Source organism: Pomacea canaliculata, linkage group LG12, assembly GCF_003073045.1.
Source record: "Pomacea canaliculata isolate SZHN2017 linkage group LG12, ASM307304v1, whole genome shotgun sequence".
Classification (NCBI taxonomy): Eukaryota; Metazoa; Mollusca; class Gastropoda; order Architaenioglossa; family Ampullariidae; genus Pomacea; species Pomacea canaliculata.
The window spans coordinates 18,138,713-18,159,645 of record NC_037601.1 but is presented as its reverse complement, the minus strand read 5'-3'; the positions used below and the strand labels follow the sequence as shown (position 1 = coordinate 18,159,645).

Genomic DNA, 20,933 nt, shown 5'->3' with positions numbered 1-20,933 from the left:
GAGGGCAGATTATAGTGCGTAAACTGCTCAAATCCATTAAAAATCAGATTCTGAATCGCGCTTCGAGGAAACTGTGTTCAGTGTTGTCCTTGCTGATAGAGAACTGAATGCACTTAAAATAAAAATTTTTAAAAACCGAACAGGCAAATTTTCCGCAGTAAATCTTTAGTTGTGAGGCCGACGAAACGGATACCGACATGCCAGCGCATGCGTAGTGTAGTGAGTCACCAAAGGCACATGACATACTACATTAAAAAACAACAAAAAAAAAACAATTAAGAGGCTTGTCTTGCAGGATCAGTATAACATGATAGCTCAGACCATTTAGTCTTTTCTAGCCTCAGTCAAACGGGGAGTGGGTAATGACAGATCGAGGGTAAAATCATTTCGTACACAGAGCTCCGTGTTTTCTCGTCATCACCGCGAGACAACAAACTGTAGCTCTCTAACTGTGGAGGAAACAACACTTCACTTTATTTTTAGTGATGGAAACGTGCGTCAATGCAGGATCAGCAGCAATGTGCGGAAAATACTCTTCTAATGACATAATATCAGCATTAATACAGGTAATTACTTTTAAATGGTATCATTCATCATTAGATAATATAAATGCGAGAGACTCAAACTGTTTTTATAAGTTGCTACTGTGGTACCTGCTCCGCCCATTTTTCACATTTGTTTACATCCCTTCGCTTCGGCATATGATAGTGCAGATATTAGGATAGAAACTATGTGATCAGAATTCACCATTTCCTTTCGGAAAAAAATGTCTAGATCTTTATCGAAGCACATTGAGTGAGGTGACTCATAAAAGAAAGCGGATAACGATACTCTAGGTCTTAAACAATCAAGGGCATTCTAGTAAGCGGAGAACGGAAATGTTGAGTCGCACATGCATACTTTAATGAAACGCTGCAATTGTGAATCAGTCTTTTCAGCATTTTGTCATTGTTGTAAGCGAAATCTCAAACATAACAATTATCACGCAGAGTCATTTTCACCAAGTTTTAGAGCTCCCTCATTAGGTGATTCGTTTGCTTTGGACTGTAACCTTTTGACTGATCAGTTTTCTAAAACGATTAGTAAGATGAGGAAAGTTTTTCAAGGAGAACCACAAAACATTTGAAGTTTGTGAGAAGAAGAGAATTTAAAAATGTATTTGATTTACTGTTTTCTGGTTTCAGGGTGTACTCTGAAGAGGATAACTTAACAGTCAAATCAAGATGGGAAGTTATGATGAAGACCTTTTTGACAATCCGTTTTTTGTGGCAGTCCACAAACAATACACAGAACTCTTCAATCAGGCAATTGCAAAAAAGGCTTTAGTAAGAGATCTCTCTGTGGTGTGTTGGTTTGGCCTTAGACAGTTTCTCATTAATCCTATAGATTGTTCTTTTGTTAATTAGCTGTACTTGCCTGCCTACAATATGTATGTACATTCTTGTTAACCTTTAATATTCAAAATTATGACATACACTTATTGCAGTTCTTCATTATCTTTTTAATAAGATGCGTTGATGTTTGTCTTTCTGTTTGTCCCGGGAGGTGTGTGTGTGGGGTAGAATGCTTGATTACTGTCAAATCTATCTGTTTGCCCATTCTTAATATGCTCCATGTTGTATGAGTACTTTTTGTCTGTAGAAAACTCATAGGTTATGTTTGGTTCCTATATTTTTGCTGTAGGTGATCGTTTGATTTTTATGGTAGTTGTTATAAGATACCTATTAGTCCAAATGAAAATCAGCACAGAAATTTTATCAAAGATTTTGATGTCATTCATAGCATCATAGGGTTCCTATGACAAAGTAAGCAAATATATATATGTGAGTAGAGAGAGAGAGAGAAACTATAAGAAAGCAAGAGCAACCATCTGAGAGAGATAGATTTCCAGATTTGAGCACTTCATCATCATTTGTCAAGGGAACGGTTTTAGACTATGTTTAGTAAATGGAATAGAGACATCAAGAGTACAGCATCTCATGCTGCATCCAAAGCATAAACATAATCATAATTATTATTTAATAATAACAATATAAGGAAGGCATAATGCACTGTACAGGTTACTACCAAGAAAGTATTTACATGACACATCAAAACAGAAGCTGCGAAGTTTATTGTGAATGAACTTTAATGTGCAATAGATAAGAGTAGAACAGTCCTGGAGACAAGGAAGCATTAGTGAACATGACTAGAAATATTCATGGAGCAAGATGCAAAATGGCACAGAACACATGTAAAAAGTCAGTCGACATCATAGACATGTATACAACCAAAATATAACCTGCAGAAAATACAGTGAAAAAGCACATGTTTGATGACAGAAAAGGGAAATAGTGTATGGTCCATAGAGTCAAAAACATTGAATTTTCAGTGAAGTGGAGACAGTCCTATCAGGCCAAAAACTTCAGACAAGATGGTCATTAGTGGACAAAGATGTCTATTGGGAGAAACAACAACAGGTGGAGAAAAACAATTCAAAACAGATAATTGAAGTAATAAAAAGAACAGAACAATAAAACACACCAAAGAGGAGAGGTCAAACATACAGCAGTCCTTGAAAACACCTGCCTCACATCTGTTTTTACAGACTGGTGCCTTGCTGCCAGTTACAGACTTGAATAAACTTGACTCACATGAAGGGGTAGATCAAAAGTTGATAGTAAAATCACAGTTGAAAGAGTTCACAGGAGAAGAAATAAATCTATGGACGAAGTGTTATAGTTGGATCCCCCTTTTTGGAATGGTTTGGGAAAAAGCAAGTACGGTTCAAATATTTTAATGTTGTGATTCCTTCCATAACAGTTATCTTGTGATAAAAAATTTTTGAGTAAAATATTCTGAGTCTTCTGCCATTTTCATTTCCTCATCAATAAACAAACCCAATCATTTTTTTAAAAATCAAACCCAGGCAACACTGGATATGCCTGTTAAACAATAATTACTTCTTGTACACCTAGGCTTACAGTTGAAGTTATTGGCTTTGTACAACTACAGAGCAGTAGAGATAAAGATATCAGTATATTTTGTTTTTGCAGCTTTGTGTTCCAAAATTCTCTGTTTGTGCTCACAAGAGCATCACCAAAGAAGATGCTGAAGATCACATTTTACTTCCTGATGAGTCAGTGGTGGAGGATGAGAATAATTCCCAGACAAAAACCAAGACATTGTCTGGAAAGGTACTTTGATATGCAACTGTTGTTTTGTCATTAGATAGAAAGTTAGTTAGGAACTTACACATTGATGTCCTTTGAGACAGTAAATGGATATGCATTGGTAGTTCCACCCACCCCATTAAGAAATGTTTATTGTAAATCAGAAGAGCATTTATTTGGATGAACCATGTATTTTCATTTTATTTTTAATGGTTCTGTGACCTTTATTGGGGGAATGTTCATTTCATGCAGACCGTGCTGATTTCGGATGGCAAAGTACATACATCCTCAGGTTTCGACCATCCTCAGTCTGTAAGTATCTACAGTTACTTTTATTATGTTATTTTATTTGTCACTGAAACAGACAAATGTAGTCACATGTTATCAGATGTCTCTGAAACAAAAATATTACTCCCATTTTATCATTTTTGGGATGTTACTTTTTTTGCCTGTTCACATACATTTTCAACAGCAACAAAGATAATAACAAAATCATTAAGTACATTGTAAAAATGTGTAATTTACTTTTATAAATTTTCATAATCATTTCAGATGAGATGGAAGTTATTCATTGAGAATTTTGTTGTAGGTGAAAAGTTAGCTTCTCTACAGATTATGGTCTCCAGCCTGATGTATTGCTCTCTTACGTCACTATAGGTTCAAGTGCTGTTTGAGGAAACATTTCACAGTGAAAATGACAACAGCTATAGAGTACTGTGCATTGGTCACTTTCTGAACTCATCTTCTGGTCAGTACATGCCAGTCTAGAAATAGAATTTAGAATTTTAGAATCTCTTGTTCCTTTCAGTCGTTTGAAAGTGCATATGGCTAACAAAAAAATCTTTAATTATAGCTTGGTGTAACATATTGAAATAAAAAATATATATGTGCTGTATGTATAAATAATTTTTGTCAGCTGATAGTTGCAATCTACCTGATCCCTTGCACAGTTATTTAAACAATTTCATAGCTTTTTTCATTTGACCTTGTCTAGGTAGAGTGCTTTGATGATTTTCTAAGAAATGTGCTTGTCTTCATTATTCATTTAATAATTTTTGGATTATAGTTTTTTCCTAAAATAAATAAAACGTATTACATTTTTTTATTGATGAGTATTCTCAAAAGCTTTTTCCAGTGCATTCAAATCTAAAACCACTGGCATTGCACCAGATGTTGTAAAGCAAAACCATATCACGAAAAGGCATATTTTAACATTTTTAGGTACTTATCTTGTCTGTAAGTTAAAAAAAAAAAGGTATATTTATAGATGTATGAGTTCCTTCCAAAAAGTAATGGAATTGGTCAAGAACAATTTTTCTCAATTCCGAACAGCAAAGTACATGGTTTCCCCTTGAGTCTAATGCACTTTTCTGTCCTTCTCTGCTATGCTTCTCTGTGCTGATGGAGAGATTCTTCTGGGATGCCCCTCAGCTTTGTTGTTAAAGCCCTCTTGATGGCCTCCATGCTTTCAAAATAGGTCCCCTTGATGATCCCCTTAAACTTGGGGAGCATGAAAAAAGTCACGTGGAGCAAGATGAGGTGAATAGGGAGGTTATTCCCGTATGGCTATATTCTTCTTCCAGGAACTGCTAGATGCTCAGGGTGTTGGGAGCAGGTACATCGTCATGGTGAAGCAGCCATGATTTTTCCTGCCACAACTTTCATTTCTTCCTGTGTACCAAATGAAGCAAATGCCACAGAATCTCTTTGTAGACTTGCTGATTGACTGACAAAGAAATAATGTTAGATGATAACACAATAAACTTATCCTCTCTTCACCCATAGGTCACACAACACACCCAGTCCTGTTATTTTTCAGATAGACCTTATATTATAAATGTACTTGTTCCAACATTACAGATTCTGTTCAGCTAGAAAATGCTTACAGTCATCAGAAACCTTCATCATATGAACAGTGCTTGGATCTTTTATGGAATCATTCAGGTGACTATCTGATCACTCCGAATCACTGTGTGTGTGTCTCAGTTTGCATGCATACTTGTTTGTGTTTGTGTGTCTCAGTAAGTTTCCATTTGTGTGTTTAGAGTATATACATGTTCACACGTGTGTTGTAAGGTTTGTGAAGCAGGCATGGATGCTTAAAAGCCTAAATGTTTGCAAACACATGAGGTAAAAGATTAAGGCCTATTGCCTGTAAATCAATGATCTATAAGTCATGGTGTAAGATATCCAACCCTCTCCTTCCCTTGCCTTTGATCTTCCATGCTAAATTTCAGGTTAGGCAAACTAGATGAAGAAGAACTTATGCACATAATAATACTAAGTGGGCTAATACAGGACAGTTCTGCAGCCAAAGCTATACCTACTGTACTTTACAAAAAGAAAAGAACCCAGTTGATATTTTTCCTAAAGAAAAAACATTAATTCCCATTTTTTCTTCTAGGAGGGCAGAGAACAAGGGACAACCTGGACAAGCTGATGAATGCTTTTGCAGATGTCTACGATACCCTTGAAGTAGAAAACCTTCGTAGTGTGATGGTTAGTATTTTTGTTTTTACAACCACTTTATAACAGATTTTTTTTGAGAGAATCAAATTCTGATACTTATTAAAAGTAGTATTGCTACGGTATGTGGAAACTTTGTGACCCACATTGCTCATTGTAATTTTGTTTTTTGTTCTTAAATAGTGAGATTCTTTAAAGACCAACCTGAAGGGTTTGCATTTTTTTGCAGATATCAGTAGATATAGGGGATATAAACCTAACCTGTAAATTTCAGCTTTCAAAATCCATCCTTTAAATTATTATCCACTAGCAAAGTATGCGCTCCGCACCTGCGATCCACAAGCACCAGTAATGATGTATTGCGTCACGCCTTACACCATACACAAAGTTGCAAGTAGTCAACACCAAACACAGAGAGGAAATGAGCGACAGTTTGGACTGTTTGACATTGTCTGCTTTTCTCGTGCTAAAGTAGCAGTTTTTCAGAACCACGACCACTCGTTTTCTCTCTCTCTGATTGATGTCAACTGCTGGCAATGTGATGAACAGTACACTAGCATGATGTCGTAGCACTGTCATCAGTGCTTGTTGATCATAGGTGTGAATCGTAGCTGATAATTAATGGACAGGGTTTTGGAGGCTGAAATTTACAGGTTAGTTTTATATTGCCTATACCTACTGACATCTGAAAAAATGCAAACTGTTCATGTTGGTCTTTAAAAATCTGCTCAATGTTTTGATTGTGCAGGATATGGCAAGTGCTCATTTTACAAAAGCCATGCAGCATCTTTTGAAAGATTCCTTTGTGGTGAGCTTTTGTTTTAGTAACTATTAAAATGTCACATCTGTGTTCCATACCTGAGGAAGTTTTGGATGTTATAATTTTTCCCATTATTTTAATTGGATTAGTTAACATTATCTGTTTCATTGACTGGCATGTCCAGTGTTTAGCATGGGTAATAAAAGTAATTGTTGACACTGATACACACACCTTCCTCTTGAAAGTTCAACAATGATCACCAGTCTTGTACACTTGGTGAGAGATAAGGGAGGGGGGTAAGAGTGGAGAGGAACTGGGGTGGGGAGGTGAAGAAAATGTGTTAACCCCATCCAAAATACTTTAATAATAGTTATGTCATTCAAATAATTAATGCTTTGTTCCAGAGGCAATCAGCAAAGCACAGTTCTGCATATATGGACAGTCTAAAAGTGGCTGTTGAGGTTTGAGCTTTTCTTAAAATAGAAGACTTTTAAAAAAGAAAAAGTCATTGCATCGCCTTTAAAATTATCAAAATCAAAATCAAATCAAATCAAAACAGACTTTATTGTCTGCCCAGGAGGACAGAAATTTGTCTTTGCTCACATACCCATATTTGCTTTTTCTGCCATGGTAAAAGTAAGCGGAGGCATTATCAGTTCACAATTTCCAGCAGTAAGAATACAGTCATGAAACTATTGCAATAATAGTGGTATCTCTCTTATTCTGACTCCTTGATGATGTGTATTTATTTCATTATACACATAATTATTTTCTTATAACTTCTTTGTTGATTGTAAACATACCTGATGGGTTCTTACAGACATACATGATGAATGCTGTGCATGTTCGGCTGTTTTGCGTGATTACTGCAGCTGTGGCAGCTGAAGATGCTGAAATCAACAAGATGACTCGCAACCTGGCTTCTCTGCAGCTGCAGGATATGGGCATTCGCAAAATTTTCAGGTTCTTAAATCATCAGATGTTTCTTGATTTTTGACAGTTGGCGATTGCTTCTTTATGGTCTTTTACACAATGTGATCTGTCATGTTCACATGCTTAAAGAGTGAACAACTACTAATCTTACAATACAAAAGGTATTCAAGCATATTTTACTTTTGTGTTGGTCTAAAAGGGGCTTTTGAAGTTTGATGATATAATTTTACCTGGGCAGTTGTTATATGTTATTTACTTCTTCAGGCAGTATGTTCAGTACTAGTCCTTCATGATGATTTCAGTCGGAACATTCCTGCTGCAAAAAAGGAACTTGCAACTCTCAACAGATTTAGCACACCTCTTGGGCGACTTTTCTGCATGAAGCGGGTTGTGACTGCACTGACCCGACCTCTCAAGCATTGTGGCAAAACAGACCGTAAGCTGTTTGTGTCTGATCAAGACTTTTGCCCCCTTCAGAAAACAAAAGTTAAAAACTATAATTGCTGTGGAAGCAAAGAGGAAGTAAGAAAAAAAGAAGAGAATGATGATAACAATGGTGATGGTAATGACAGTGGTGATGGTGATGGATGAGTTTTATAGCATTTATCAATTTTGTTATCAGCTATCAGACTTTTTATTATCATTTATTACCATTTATAATTATTTCAGGCTGCTTTATTGTCATTTATCAAGCTGTCTTATTAATGTTTTCAAGCTATTTTATTATGTGGAGTTTATTGTCATGGTATTTTAGATTTGAGTACGTGCTTTATTGATGTTATTATCATGTCGCTATAGTAAAAATGTTCGGTGTGAAAGCACCCTGTGATGGTTGGATTTTATAAATGTGTGCTTGATATTTAAAAAGTTATTTACACTATGGAATGATTGTAAAGCACATGCAAAATTTAAGTTGGATAACATTGGAGGTACACATAATAAAAATCTAAGACTTTTTATGATATTAAAATATAAAAATATCAAAGTTTGTCAGAATGTAGTGCAAAAAAGGACCAACAGTGAGATGATTGTATTATTGATACTTTTTCTGAGATAATGCTTATGCACGTCCTACTTTGACAGACAGCACCACTATGATGACCACTGATGATTTTCTGCCCATACTAATCTTCCTCATCATCAAGTCAGAAATTCCTAACTGGTATGCTGAGCTGCTTTATACTTTAAAATTGGGAGTTCCATGTATTTTCTTCCATGCCTTTTATGTGACATTTACCATTATCTGTAGTGCAAATGGCAGTTTCTGTGTTTTATGATAGTGCAAGTAATGTAGCTGACTTTTTAAACTAGAAGTTTTTGTCAGTTATTCATTATTTCATGACTTGTAAAAGCCTTTTCTCAGAATGTTTAAAAACTATGAAAGATTGTAGAGCTATGTGTTGCAGGACAGCTAATCTAGTATACATGCGACATTTCCATTTTGCCAAATGCACAGATGACGATGAGTTTGGGTAAGCGATTGTTGAAATTAATTGTTTTATGATAATACTCATGCAGAGAAATTTCAGTATCATCTGCTTGCATGGAATATTTTGGAAAATAAGAAGTTTTGTATGCTAGAAAGTTTGAATGGAGCAGCAAATATTATTGAAATTGCAAAGTTCATGTTTAGGCTTTGAAAGGGGACAGTCTGCATAGGAGCAATAATGATGAATAATTTTCCCTTTTGAACTCCCTGTCTTATGTGACATGTCAGCAGATAACAGAGTTTGTCGAACATACCTTAAAACACACTCTTCAAGAAACATCTAGAGTTTTAGGCCACAAGTTTTGGTCTGATATTATTCCATGTCATCTGTAGTTTTCACTCTTTTCATGTTGTCCTGTTGTTAATATTGTTCGTTTACTTAATGTTCAAAGCATAACCCTAGTCAGGTAGAGTGCTATGCTAGTGTACATTTATTATTATTAATTATACATAGTACTACATAAAAGTTTGCTTGGTTAAAGACTTTTTTAAATATGTGTAGATGCAAGATGCGTAGATGTCTGACACATACAGGCATACTTCTTCCTTCTGACCTTTCTTCCATTGAGAAAAACATGAAAACACATAGAACAATCTATTAATTTATTAATTCTGTGAAAGGTAGACAACATTGCTGTTGTTCTTTGTTTGCAGATTTTACCTTGCATCAGTTGAGGCAGCTTTGGAGCATATTAAGAGTGGATACATCTCGGAGGACATGAAGATTAATAAACCCATAGTGAGTGGATGAAAGTCACCATCATCGTCATCATCATCTTCATTATCATCACATCAATAATCACAAAGAAAAGGACTAAGATATGGCATTAATAGGGAGAGATAGTGGGAAAGCATTGGCTACTGGAGTTATTCACTTTGAAAGCTTCAACGTTGGTCACTGTACAAAGCAATAGGAAGCAATGTATTCCAGACCCTGGGGCCTGAAGAAAAAAAAAAAATTGCTCTCCAAAACTACAAGCAGCTAGAGAAAGAGTGCTTTATTGCTAATTGCTAATTTTATTTAATTCATATTCATTCCTCACTTTTTAAACTCTTTTAGTGATGTAAAACATGTTTTATGGCTTCTAGCTAGCATATTTTGTCTATGGCTATGCTTAGTTCTTGACCAATTTGTCCATGTTATAAAATGCTGGCATATGAGATGAGGGTAATGTATCTGAATCAGAATGAGGCAGGTCAGAATTCTGTGGATTCACTTAGTAGTATTTACAAATACGTCTAACATAAATTCTACCTGTTAAGATCTGTTTGCAAAGTCAGACTAATTTTTCCAGAGAGAAAGGTGGAGTTTCTTGGAACTGACACCCTCTTCTTCTGATTCTTCAAATGACAGCCCTGTTTTCCAAAGGCAGCCTAGTTCTTCCATCATTGATGAATTCTTTAAGGTAATAATACTCATTTTATTATTTGGCATTTAAGTTGTGATAGACTGACTTTAAAATAGTAAAGATGTTATAAATAGTCTTTACATGTGAAGTTAGCAAAGGCAAACAATTTTTTTAACAAAACAATACAGTGAAATATAGACCATATACTAACAGAGGAACAGTTTGGAAGATGAGGTCTGTGTACCAGATAATTTTAAGCCCAGTGATATATCAGATTGTACATAGCAGCAAGCAGGAAAGCATGGTGCTTAAGCATCTTTACATGTGACAGTCAGCTGATTTGCTTGCATAAAAAGGAGGAGAGAGAGAGAGTTATATGAGTGGCTGACAACAGCACATGGCATATTCCAGTGTGTGCAAGATGGAGACGAGGAGGCTGTCAAGGGATTGCTGCAGCGACCGCAACGTACCAGTGAGGAGCTCACCATCAAACTTTGCCATCCCTTGTGTTCCTGTGACAAGTGTGAAAAACTACTGGCTTCCAGCCGCAGCAACTCTAACCTTGTCACTGCCTACACTCGGGATAACCGTGGATACACTGGTTTGTCCCTTTTTGTTATTTATGTCTTTGAAATTAAGTCTTTGAAGTTGATTGCTAAAGATCTATATACAGTAATAAATTATTCTACTTTTTCTGTCATGTTTGACTGTATGAACAACTGATCCTTAGGACAGAGGTGTTTAATTGTAATAAATTTAATTGCATTTTGAATGTGTATATATATATATGTATGAGGGTATATGCTTATGCATACTAGAACAGTTAAAAACAGGTTTTTTGTAATGAAAATATACAGTCCAAAATATAATCTGTTAGAAATTTACATAAAGTTTTGTAAAGCTGTTAGAGTGTTAGCTATAGGGTGCAAAGTACTGTAGATTATTATTGTTTTATGTGGAATGTTTCTTAGGATAAGGTATGGTATGTGTGGTTACAGAATGTACATTCAAATGGCATTTGTCATGATGTATACATTTGAATTCTGTTTTTGTCAACTTGTATGCATCCTAGTATCAGAGTGTATGTCTCCTCATGATTTTCTGTTGGTAAATTTCCAGCTTTGCACATGGCAGCCTACCATGGCCAAGGCAAGTTGATTGACCTTTTGATACAAAGTGGTGCTGTGGTGGATGCCACTGACTATCTGGGTTTGACACCTCTGCACCTTGCCTGCCAACGAGGCTTCCAAAATGTCATGGTATATAAACATGCTGCAAAAGACTATGTCTGTGACTACACCAGGCACTTTACTCACCAGATGTTTGAACAGAGCATTAGAATCTGAGGGTCTAATAACTATCCATGCAGGTCTCATACCTGAAAATACAAACTAGCCCCTGAACCCACAACTGGAATAAAAAATGCTCACTTTCGATTACTTATAACTCAAGACAAAAAAATGTAGCCATTGTACTTTTCAAAGACATGTTGTTGACACCAGCAGCTATACATTAAAAAAAAAAAGAAACTCTCATGCCCATTTTCTTTCACACATTCTGTTTGCTAGTAACATTTCATAGTCCAGTGATGTAGCTTTAAGTTTTGTTGTGTTAGTATGATGATTTTTTACTGCAAAAGAACAAAATTCAGCATTAATTGTCTGGCATCATCCCACTGAAAGAGCAAATATCAACATCAGATGAGTTGTCTGAGAAATAATGATTCAGTGTGTGTGAACATTTTTAGTGTTTGTTGAATGGCCTTTATTTGCAAGAGTTGTTGTCTGCTTGTGCAGTTATTGTTACTTCACTTTGGGGCTGATCCTATGATCAAGGACAACGAGGGCAACACAGCTCTGCACCATTGCTGTCTGAATGGGCATGAGGATGTAAGGGAAACATTTTTATTTGTACGTTAATGACTTGTTAATGAGTGCAGACAAAGGGCAAAAGTAAACAGTGTTTCTTGGGATTCATGGTGGTGTTTATAGCCTTAATAAAGTTGAATAAAAATGAGTCCAGATAGAAAAAAATCATTTGGAGCGTGAGTAGGATTCAGACTTTTTCAATTCTTTATTGACTGTCTGAAAAGCTTGACATCTCAGAGGAAGAAATTTGCTTAAAAATTCTCATTTTCAGTGTGTCAAGGGGCTTGTATTTTATGACACTTCTTCAAGCAAGCTACAGGTGAATGGTACAAATGATATTGGCGATACTGCACTACACATGGCAGCCAAGTGGGGATATGGTGAGTCTAATTCTTTTGTTATGTCAGTAAACAAAATATTGCCTGTCTCTTTATGTAATAATACACCACTTCTTCAATCACGAAATGTTTTATGGTTTTCTGGCTACAGAGAATATTGTAAAGATTCTCCTGGAAAATGGAGCTGATGCAACCATGAAAAATCGCAAACACCAGTCTCCCATTCACATGGCGCAGAATATGAGAGTGCAGCGTATCCTACAGAATGCAGCAGAAGAGTTTGAACTCCAGCCTTTTTCTGCTTTTGTGAGTATATTGTTGCTGTTAGTTATGAACGAGAGCATCATGTATTTTTGGCTGAGTGGATGGTTGGTCAAATGATATTTTAACTGAATAACAATGCCTTTCAGGCCTGCATTGTCTTTTCCAGAATCGATCGCTACCATCAGCCACCAGCTTGCTTGGAAAGGTAACTCGAGCGTCCAGCTTTTCAAGTGGGGGTCGTGGCAGATCTGGATCATCTGTTACCAACAGTGATGAGGATTTTTTAGCCAGTCGTATAGAAACTGCTTCACTGGATGAAGCCCAAGACAAACAGTTAAAACGAAGAAAAGACAAACTCTTTAAAGCCATCTTAGATGGGGATATACAGCTGGTAAGTGTTGGTGTTCACTGTTGTGTGCAGAAAGTTTATGTGCAGCAAAGAATTTCTGAGATAACTTTGAACTAACTATAGAATTATTTTTATTGCTATCCGTTACAATTGTGATTGTGTGTATTCTTTAGAAATTATACACATGATACAGAAAGATATAATTTGATAGAAATATATGGTCTTGCTTGCCAGACAGTAAACATCAGGCCTTTTTTACCCCCAGGTGAAATTTTATATTGGTGTGGATGAAAAATCAGATGATGAAGAGCCATCAAAATCTAACTGCTGGGAAAATATGTGTCATCCTTTGTGTCAGTGTGACAGATGTGCCTCCATACAAAAGGTTAGACAAACTGATGTGCTGTCTATAAAACAATACTCGAAGAAAATTCTTCTTTGGAATTCATGGGTGAAAACAAAAAGTAATTCTCAGCTGCTTAAAATGTTCATTTGGCTTGTTTGTATAGAGAGATTTTCATCAACAGGCACGAGTCAAGGCCCATCAGTCACTCAGCGTCAATGTCCAGACCACCTCAGGCTACACTCCCCTGCACATGGCAGTCCTCCATCATCATAATGATTTGGTTGACCTCTTTCTACAACATGGGACCAGCGTTAACACCCAGAACCATAAGAAACTCACTGCTTTGCACATTGCAGCCTGCCTCAGGAATCTTCCTGTAAGTTTTTTCATTTATATCATTTTTTTAAAGATGTGATCAGTGCAAATTTTAGTTCACATTTTTTTGGAATATTTAAACCGTAGAAAACGCTCTTACAAGAACAATGTAATGTTTAGAAAAGTCCCACCTTTCACTCTTATTTTGCAGATCAAATCATGGCATAGAAAACTGAACAAATGACCAGGTGTTTTTATTTTTGATCTCTGCCAGTAACAGGAACATGGAATTAGTGAACCAGTTTATTGCCAGAGAAGTGATGGTGCTAGTGCATTGGTCTGTTTTCTGTTGTGTGTAAAGGTGGTAGTCAAGCTTTTGGAGAGAGGGGCCAAGATCAACATCAAAGATATCAATGGTGACACACCACTGCATATTAGCTGTGCTAATGGCTTTGTGGAGGGTGTCCAGGCCTTAATTATGGTATTATCAGTTTTGCTTTAAACATATTCTTAAATTTCATATGGCAAATTGCTTTACTATTCACAATTTAATTTCTTATTTACCAAATTTGTAAAATCTGCGTGTATTTTATTATGGACTGAGTTAATGTGTTTTTAGCTTAGCTATTGAGAATGCTGATTTATTTCAGAATTCTTTATGCAAGGTAAACATTTTGCATAATGTGGATTTAGGTCAAGTGAGAACTGTATCTGCTCTAAGGGAAGTGCATTGAGGATTGTACATGTGATGTGAACAACTTAATCTGTTGGAAGATCTGAGAATGATTATGATGACTGTTATTGTCATGACCACCACATTAACACCTCTCAATAAATATCAGAAAGGTGTGGATGTTAACATAATCAACAACAATGGGAACACTCCTCTTCATGAAGCAGCTGATCACCTGCAGACAGGCATCATAAGAGTACTGCTGGAAGCTGGGGCAGACCCCACCATCCGCAACAAGCTCACTCAGACAGCCTTGAACTTGGCCAAGGTAAGTTGCTGGAATGAACAAGCATGTATGCTCAATCCCAGACTGATAAATTATACAATACAGCAGGATAGTATAATTAGAATTACTTTGAAAATGAGTACAAATAACTCAAGATAACTCTATGTAGAATGAGTATTAGATTACTGATGACTGGACTCTCGGAAAGTGGGCCAGAACATCAACTGTCTTAGCCCAGGGATGAGACAGTTTAGCCTCTGGAGTATAATAAGATCAGAAATGTGAGTCCATGCATTTATGTATGTGGATAGGAATTATGTCACAGTATTTTATATAATACCTAGTGGAGTTCTTTTGATGTAGTAATATTTCTACTAAAGAGAATAGGATAAAAAGCACATTTATTATCTGATAGTTTAATAGAGTGTGTCTATTCACATATGATAAATTTCCACATCCTGGAAATCTAATAATTAGTCTTTTAAGGATTTTGAACATGAAGATGCGGAGGCAGTCTTTTATGTCCAGGACCCACAGTCTGAGAAAGTACTCCAAGCAGCCATTGCAGATTGGCAACAAAAACTTCCTGATCAGCAACTACGGAAGAACTCTGGCAGAGGTACAAGCTTGACCTTTTGACTTAAAGTCATTACTGTTATTCTGCCATTTTGCTCTTGAAGCCATCGTAGTGCACTAAAGAGAATCAACAAACCATCCCTCCCCCCAAAAAAAAAACCCCAGACAAAACCAAAGAAAACCTGAAAATGTGCCCTGTAGTTAGAGGAAAATTTGACATTGATTATTATATTTCATGTATCAGCTGAGAAGTTGAATCTGACATTTGTTTTCTTATTTCAGCTGCACCGAGTAATCAGGTAAGGATTCAGGAGCTGTTTGCAGCTTTTGAGGATGAAGACCTCAAAACTCTGCAGTCTTTGACCGCTTCCATCCGCAGTTTTCATCAGAAAGGAAGCCTGCGACAAGCAGTCACTCACGATAAAAGCCGCATGTTTCTTACCTCCATAGCTCGCTCACACTCCATCAGAAAATTTGATCTGTCAACCTTGCGTAAAGTTCATTCAGAAGACAAAAGTGGTCCACTGCACATGTATTCTCTTGCCACTGAAGGAAAAAGAACTCAGCAAGGGGCAGCAACTTCAGCTGGCACTGAGACCTTGGTCAGGGCTGATTCAGTTGCAGAGGGGGATGGGGCATCTGAAGAAGATGCGAAATCACTAATGCTTTCGACAAAAGAAGGATGGGTCTCCTATTTTAATGGATCTGTTGATTTGGAAATCCCTGAGTTAAGCTCATTACCTCAAATGCTGGATGACTTAACTAAGACTGGTGTGTCTGTGGAGGTGCAGGTAAAAAGCAATTTGTTCCTTGAAGACTTGGATCTCTGTTCCAAGTCAGAGAGTGTTGATGGGTCAAAAGATGGAAAGATCTGCACAGGATTCTTCTTGTAGCAAAACTTTTTCTTCTGAATGCCCTGGCATCTTGCCCATGTCTGAGGGTTCATCTGAAAGCTCAGGCATCTTGCCCGTGTTAGAGAGTTCAGACCCACCATCTGAAAACCCCACGATCTTACCCATATTTGAGAATTCAGATAGTTCACCTGAGAACCTCAGCACAGAGACCATGTTGGAGAGTTCAGAGGGTTCATCTCTGAGGACTTGCAGACTCACTTGTGACCCATCCCCTGACTTTGCTGATGAGACAGATGAGAAGGCCAGCTCTATTACTTTATCTGTGCAGCACAGTCCTTGTGGTTCACTTCCCCAAAATGCTATATTAGACGATTTTTCAGTAGTCCAGTCCTGTGAAGGGCAATATACACAGAAGTCAGAAAACTTAGAGAAGAATGAGGAAACAGCAAATGGTCTTACTCCTGAGGACAAAGCACATCATTTGCTGCAACTTTCATTGCCGCTGTTGATGCCTTTAGAGACTGTGCCAGAAACAAAGCAGAACTGTCAATCAGAGCATCAGGCAGCTAAAGCTGTGGAGCATGGATTCGTCCCAACATTTTCAACATGCACATCCACAGTGTCTAGCTTGCTATCACCAGTGGAAGTGGCCCGCCATAAAGAGACATTGCCTTGTGAACAAGCAGCTGTTTCAAAGGACAGTGCAGAACAACAGCTCAGAGACAGCGTTATGCATGACTTGGCATTGTGCAAACATGATGGAAAGATATCACAGCAAGAGTACGAACAGCAGACAGCAGTTGTTACATCCCCTTGCAGTGATGTGTTGCTGTTGTCTTCCTTGGAAGACAGTTTGCATGACTCTGCTGTGGGCAATGATGTCAGCAGCATGTTGGACTTGGAATGGGAACGATCTGAAAGCACTTCTGCCAGCAGGGCTGATGAGGGTTTTATGGAGGAAAATTCTGCCCATGATGATCCTGAGAGCATAAGCCTCAGCACTTCAAGCAGCGTCAGTGATTTGTTTGAAGCAGAGAAGAACTAGTGTCTTGCAATCGGCTGTCTACAGTGTTTTAAGTTTAGTCAAAGGTTAACACAGACCAATCATCCTACAAACAGCATTTTCTTTTTCATTTTTGTTTTGATTATTACATATGCTTGAAAGCATGTCAGATTGTTTGTTTCTGTTCATTTGGTAGTAATAACTTGCTCACCTCAGCTTTGGACAAATTTGTCCTGGAATGCTAGAGGCATATATAGACTCAACAGCCAGTTAGGTGACAAGACAGCTTCCTCGCTTGCTCTCTCTCTCTCAACAATGATGTTACCATTCCTGTTTCCAACTCTGCCAAGAACATTGGTGTCATTTTGCAGTGTGTTTAAAACACTGCTGCTTCATTTTCTCTTAGAATAAAACCTATTACATCACTCTCCTCTTTCTTACACTCCATTGGCTGCCAGTTGCTAAACTTGCTTCCTGATTGTGATGCCCTTCGCTTTCATGTGGCATTACCTACTGCCCCTTTTACCGTGTAAAACATATTGAGTGTGGCTTTGTGGGGAAATGCGCTAAATAAATCCTATTATTAAACACATTTCATACAAAGTCACTGTCCTGTTACAAGTGTCTCAATGTCTTCCCCGCCTCCCTTTCTAACTACACACTGCCTTGTTCTCCACTCCTTTTTCGATCCCCTCGGGCTTTGCATTCCTAGAATCAGTCTGCATACATTTGGTCTACATTCCTTTTCTGTACCTGGTCTGCTGACCTAGAACAAACTGCGCTCCATACTTACAGAAACCCTCTTTCATCTTTTGAAATGTCTCTGAAATCTTATCTTTCTCTTACCATGACCATGACTTTGTGTCTGTCTGTGTGCCATGGACTGCTGTAACGAGAGTGGGAGTTTTAACAATACTTTATTATAATACATCCTGGAAAAACTAGGATTTGTAAGAGAAATAAGAGCAGGAGTGTTTGTATGAGCAAGAGAATGAAGCCATATTTGTCTCTCGAGCAATACCTTGGAGATGACTGCTAGATATAATTGCACCCATCACCTTTGTACCGCCCCACTCTGGTATTGAATAATCTTGAGGATGTCTCTTGGTATGCATAGTTCCATGATACAGTTGGATGAGCCACTTACAAGACAAATAGTGCATGACCTGCATTGGAGAGACTTAGGGCTTTTAATACCTGTTATGGGTGAAAGAAGAATTTTTGTGGTGAAAACATATTTCTGGCACTGTTCTTATGAGTACACCATTTTATTATATATTTTTTTGTGGGGGTAGTAAATTCTTTTTCATGAATTTGTCCCGCATATTTATTCTTTGATGTCATCTATTTTTTCCATTTCTTTTTGATGTTTGTAAAACTGTTGGCAGTGTGTACAAAACCAGCATGCGTGATTAATTATTATGTTACTAGGCATCTTAAATATAAAATATATTCTACAGTGCTAAAAGCAAGCTAGTTATGGAAATAATTCCTGTGATATTTCTGTTTAAATAAGAAGGGTATTGGTGTAGGATATTTTAGGTAATGAATGCAACTTTTTTCACATTTTGCTGTTTTGTTGTTTTAAGAGCAAAACAATTTTTGGATGACAGTGTATCAGTTACCTGAGATTGCAACTTACTTTCATTCATTGTGTGCTGATCACTTTCCTTGTGGGAAATTTTGAAAGAATGTACTATTTATTCTGTTCAGTGTAAGATATAGAAGTTAACTAGTCATTTGTTTCATATAAATGTTGACATAAAAGCACCATTTTATTACCCCTTGTTTTGATATATATCTGAGGGGATATTGCCCATTGTAAGTTTTAGCTGACAAAATATAATACAAATGCTTAATGATAAAGTTGGAATGAGAGTGTGTGTGTGAAATAGAGAATGTGACATGCATATATGTGTGTGTGAGCCAGCAAAAGAAAGATTTTCAAGGTATAGTCGGTTCATCCTATTTATGGTTTGAGCTCCTGGTTGCATGTCTGTGCGAAAGCTCTCAGCAGTAGGTGTGATTGCATTGTCTGCTCATTGAGACACTTCGGTTTCTCTAAGTATGTTTAAAAAAATGTCATATATTTTAATGGCGTTAAGGTTTTCTGGAAAGTGACCCGTGCAGATTTTCCAATGGAATCTTTTTGCATGTCTAGCCAATGCAGTCCCTAACGGATGACAACGCTAAAGTGATATAGCCCCACTTTCACCATGTTTGAGGAATGGCCTGGTGGCCCAACGGTTAGTGCCTGTTACCAATACACTGAAGGTTGGCTGCCCTGGGTTCAGGGCCCATCTTTGACATGCTGTTCTTTCTCTGCTAAGTGTCATCTGTTTATAGGGCTGGCCTCTATGATATAGCTTTAGTTGCTGGCTCAGAATAAAGCACCAATTCCATCATCCATTCAAGCAAAAGGTGCACTAAACTGTTGTGCATCAAGATGGTGTAATTTGTGATAGATATTGTCAAAATATATTTCTATAATCTGTTAAAAAAAGGCAAACCATTTGGTATGGTTTGCCATTATTACTGTTTGACTAACAGGGGGTCCTTGCTGACTATCAATGTCCCTGCTTTTTTTTTTTTTTTTTTTGAAGAAAAATAGAATTTATTTAATTCATGGCAATATGCCCATGTATTTTTTTTTTTTAGAACTGGTCTTAGTGTACATTTCCACGAAATAAAATGACATATCGGTATGTATGTGCAGTAGACAATGAGCTTCAATTTGTTGACAGCAATTACAGATGTGCAGATTTTGTGCACAGTTTTTTAACATTTCCTCAGATATTGTCATTCAACTGGTTTGATAAGTCATTCTTTACCTTATCTTTTAGTTTTCAAAGAAAGGCACACTTTACTATTGCATGACAATATTTATTTTGTACATACGTTGATGTTCTTTTTTTAGAAAAATGATTTTTTTATGCATACTTAAGATTTGTCATACCATGTTACAAACGAGGCAATGAATTAAGTGTATTTTGACCAGATGCACATGTATAAAGTTCTTAAAATCTGTGACAAAAGGGAGGGTTGGAGGAAGTGAAAAAAGTAAAGAAACCCTTGCGAACATCATTTACAGTGTATTCATATATTGCAGGCAGTAGAAGAATTAATAAAAGACACTTCACAAACATGCTTGATTAGCACCCTTTGATCTCAGTTATTGGATTCAATTATTTTGCTAATTATATTAATTTGTTTAAAATACACTGGACACATGCTATCCTAAAGTTTATTATATTCCACCTTGTAGATAATACACTATGTTCAGATTACAGTGCTGTTGTTAAATGCTAGAGGCCGTAGAAGACATCGATAAAACATTTAGAAGTTTTAAAAATACATGATTATTTTTTAATATGTATAACATTATTGGAAGGGGAGCTATATAAGCCTAGTCCATTGTTTGTTCGCTTGACTGCAAAGCATGTCAGTGGCTTGTTCCTTGCACCGACATATGGCCATGCCAACCAACTATTAGGACCTTAACCTTCATTATTTAAAGGTCGGAAGGAAGAAGCTATATACATATATGCAATAGGTATGATACAAATTAGTCCTAATTAATTTTGTAGTCGTATGGCGCTATTTGTGCAGTCACAGGCTGTGTAAGGTTTGTAATTGAATTCGGTTAGTAGGCGATAATGTAAGTGCAAGCAAGACAATACACACTTATTTGTACCAGATAGCACTTATGCAGCTCACACAGATAACTAATCACTGACACGTGAATAGAACAGGACCCAGCCACACTTTACTCATTGCAACGATCTGCACCAACCAACCCCAAATCCAATCACGATTTATTCAAACACATTCAGGAGCCACATGGCGGATTATCAAAAGATCGACTGCCTCCTCGTGCTGGTCCTGCACGCAGACACACAGCATCGGCGACCC

General features: G+C 37.1%; 1 protein-coding gene across 2 annotated transcripts; it reads left to right on the top strand.

Annotated features, from left to right (window-relative positions):
* Positions 1-198: 198 nt before the first annotated feature.
* Positions 199-20,168, top strand: LOC112577071 (ankyrin repeat domain-containing protein 27-like). 2 transcript variants are annotated; one of them, XM_025259992.1, is made up of 27 exons: positions 199-566; positions 1,185-1,343; positions 3,036-3,176; positions 3,405-3,464; positions 3,810-3,900; positions 5,013-5,096; positions 5,557-5,651; positions 6,367-6,426; positions 6,783-6,839; positions 7,199-7,341; positions 7,614-7,747; positions 8,395-8,473; positions 8,718-8,783; positions 9,455-9,539; positions 10,096-10,206; positions 10,561-10,750; positions 11,269-11,408; positions 11,946-12,038; positions 12,289-12,397; positions 12,507-12,661; positions 12,786-13,010; positions 13,234-13,353; positions 13,496-13,690; positions 13,991-14,110; positions 14,472-14,630; positions 15,117-15,207; positions 15,447-20,168. In XM_025259992.1, the coding sequence occupies exons 2-27, from the start codon at positions 1,224-1,226 to the stop codon at positions 16,055-16,057; spliced, it is 3,534 nt and encodes a 1,177-aa protein (XP_025115777.1). In that variant the 5' UTR covers positions 199-566; positions 1,185-1,223; the 3' UTR covers positions 16,058-20,168. The 2 variants fall into 2 exon arrangements, with proteins under 2 accessions (XP_025115777.1, XP_025115778.1); XM_025259993.1 differs by having other exon boundaries at positions 202-566; positions 1,185-1,325.
* Positions 20,169-20,933: the final 765 nt, after the last annotated feature.

Coding starts and splice junctions, on each gene's coding strand:
- LOC112577071 (XM_025259992.1), top strand. CDS start 1,224: ATGGGAAGTTATGATGAAGACCTTTTTGACAATCCGTTTTTTGTGGCA. Junction 5,652..6,366: donor AAAACCTTCGTAGTGTGATG/GTTAGTATTTTT, acceptor TTGATTGTGCAG/GATATGGCAAGTGCTCATTT. Junction 14,631..15,116: donor CAGCCTTGAACTTGGCCAAG/GTAAGTTGCTGG, acceptor TTTTATGTCCAG/GACCCACAGTCTGAGAAAGT.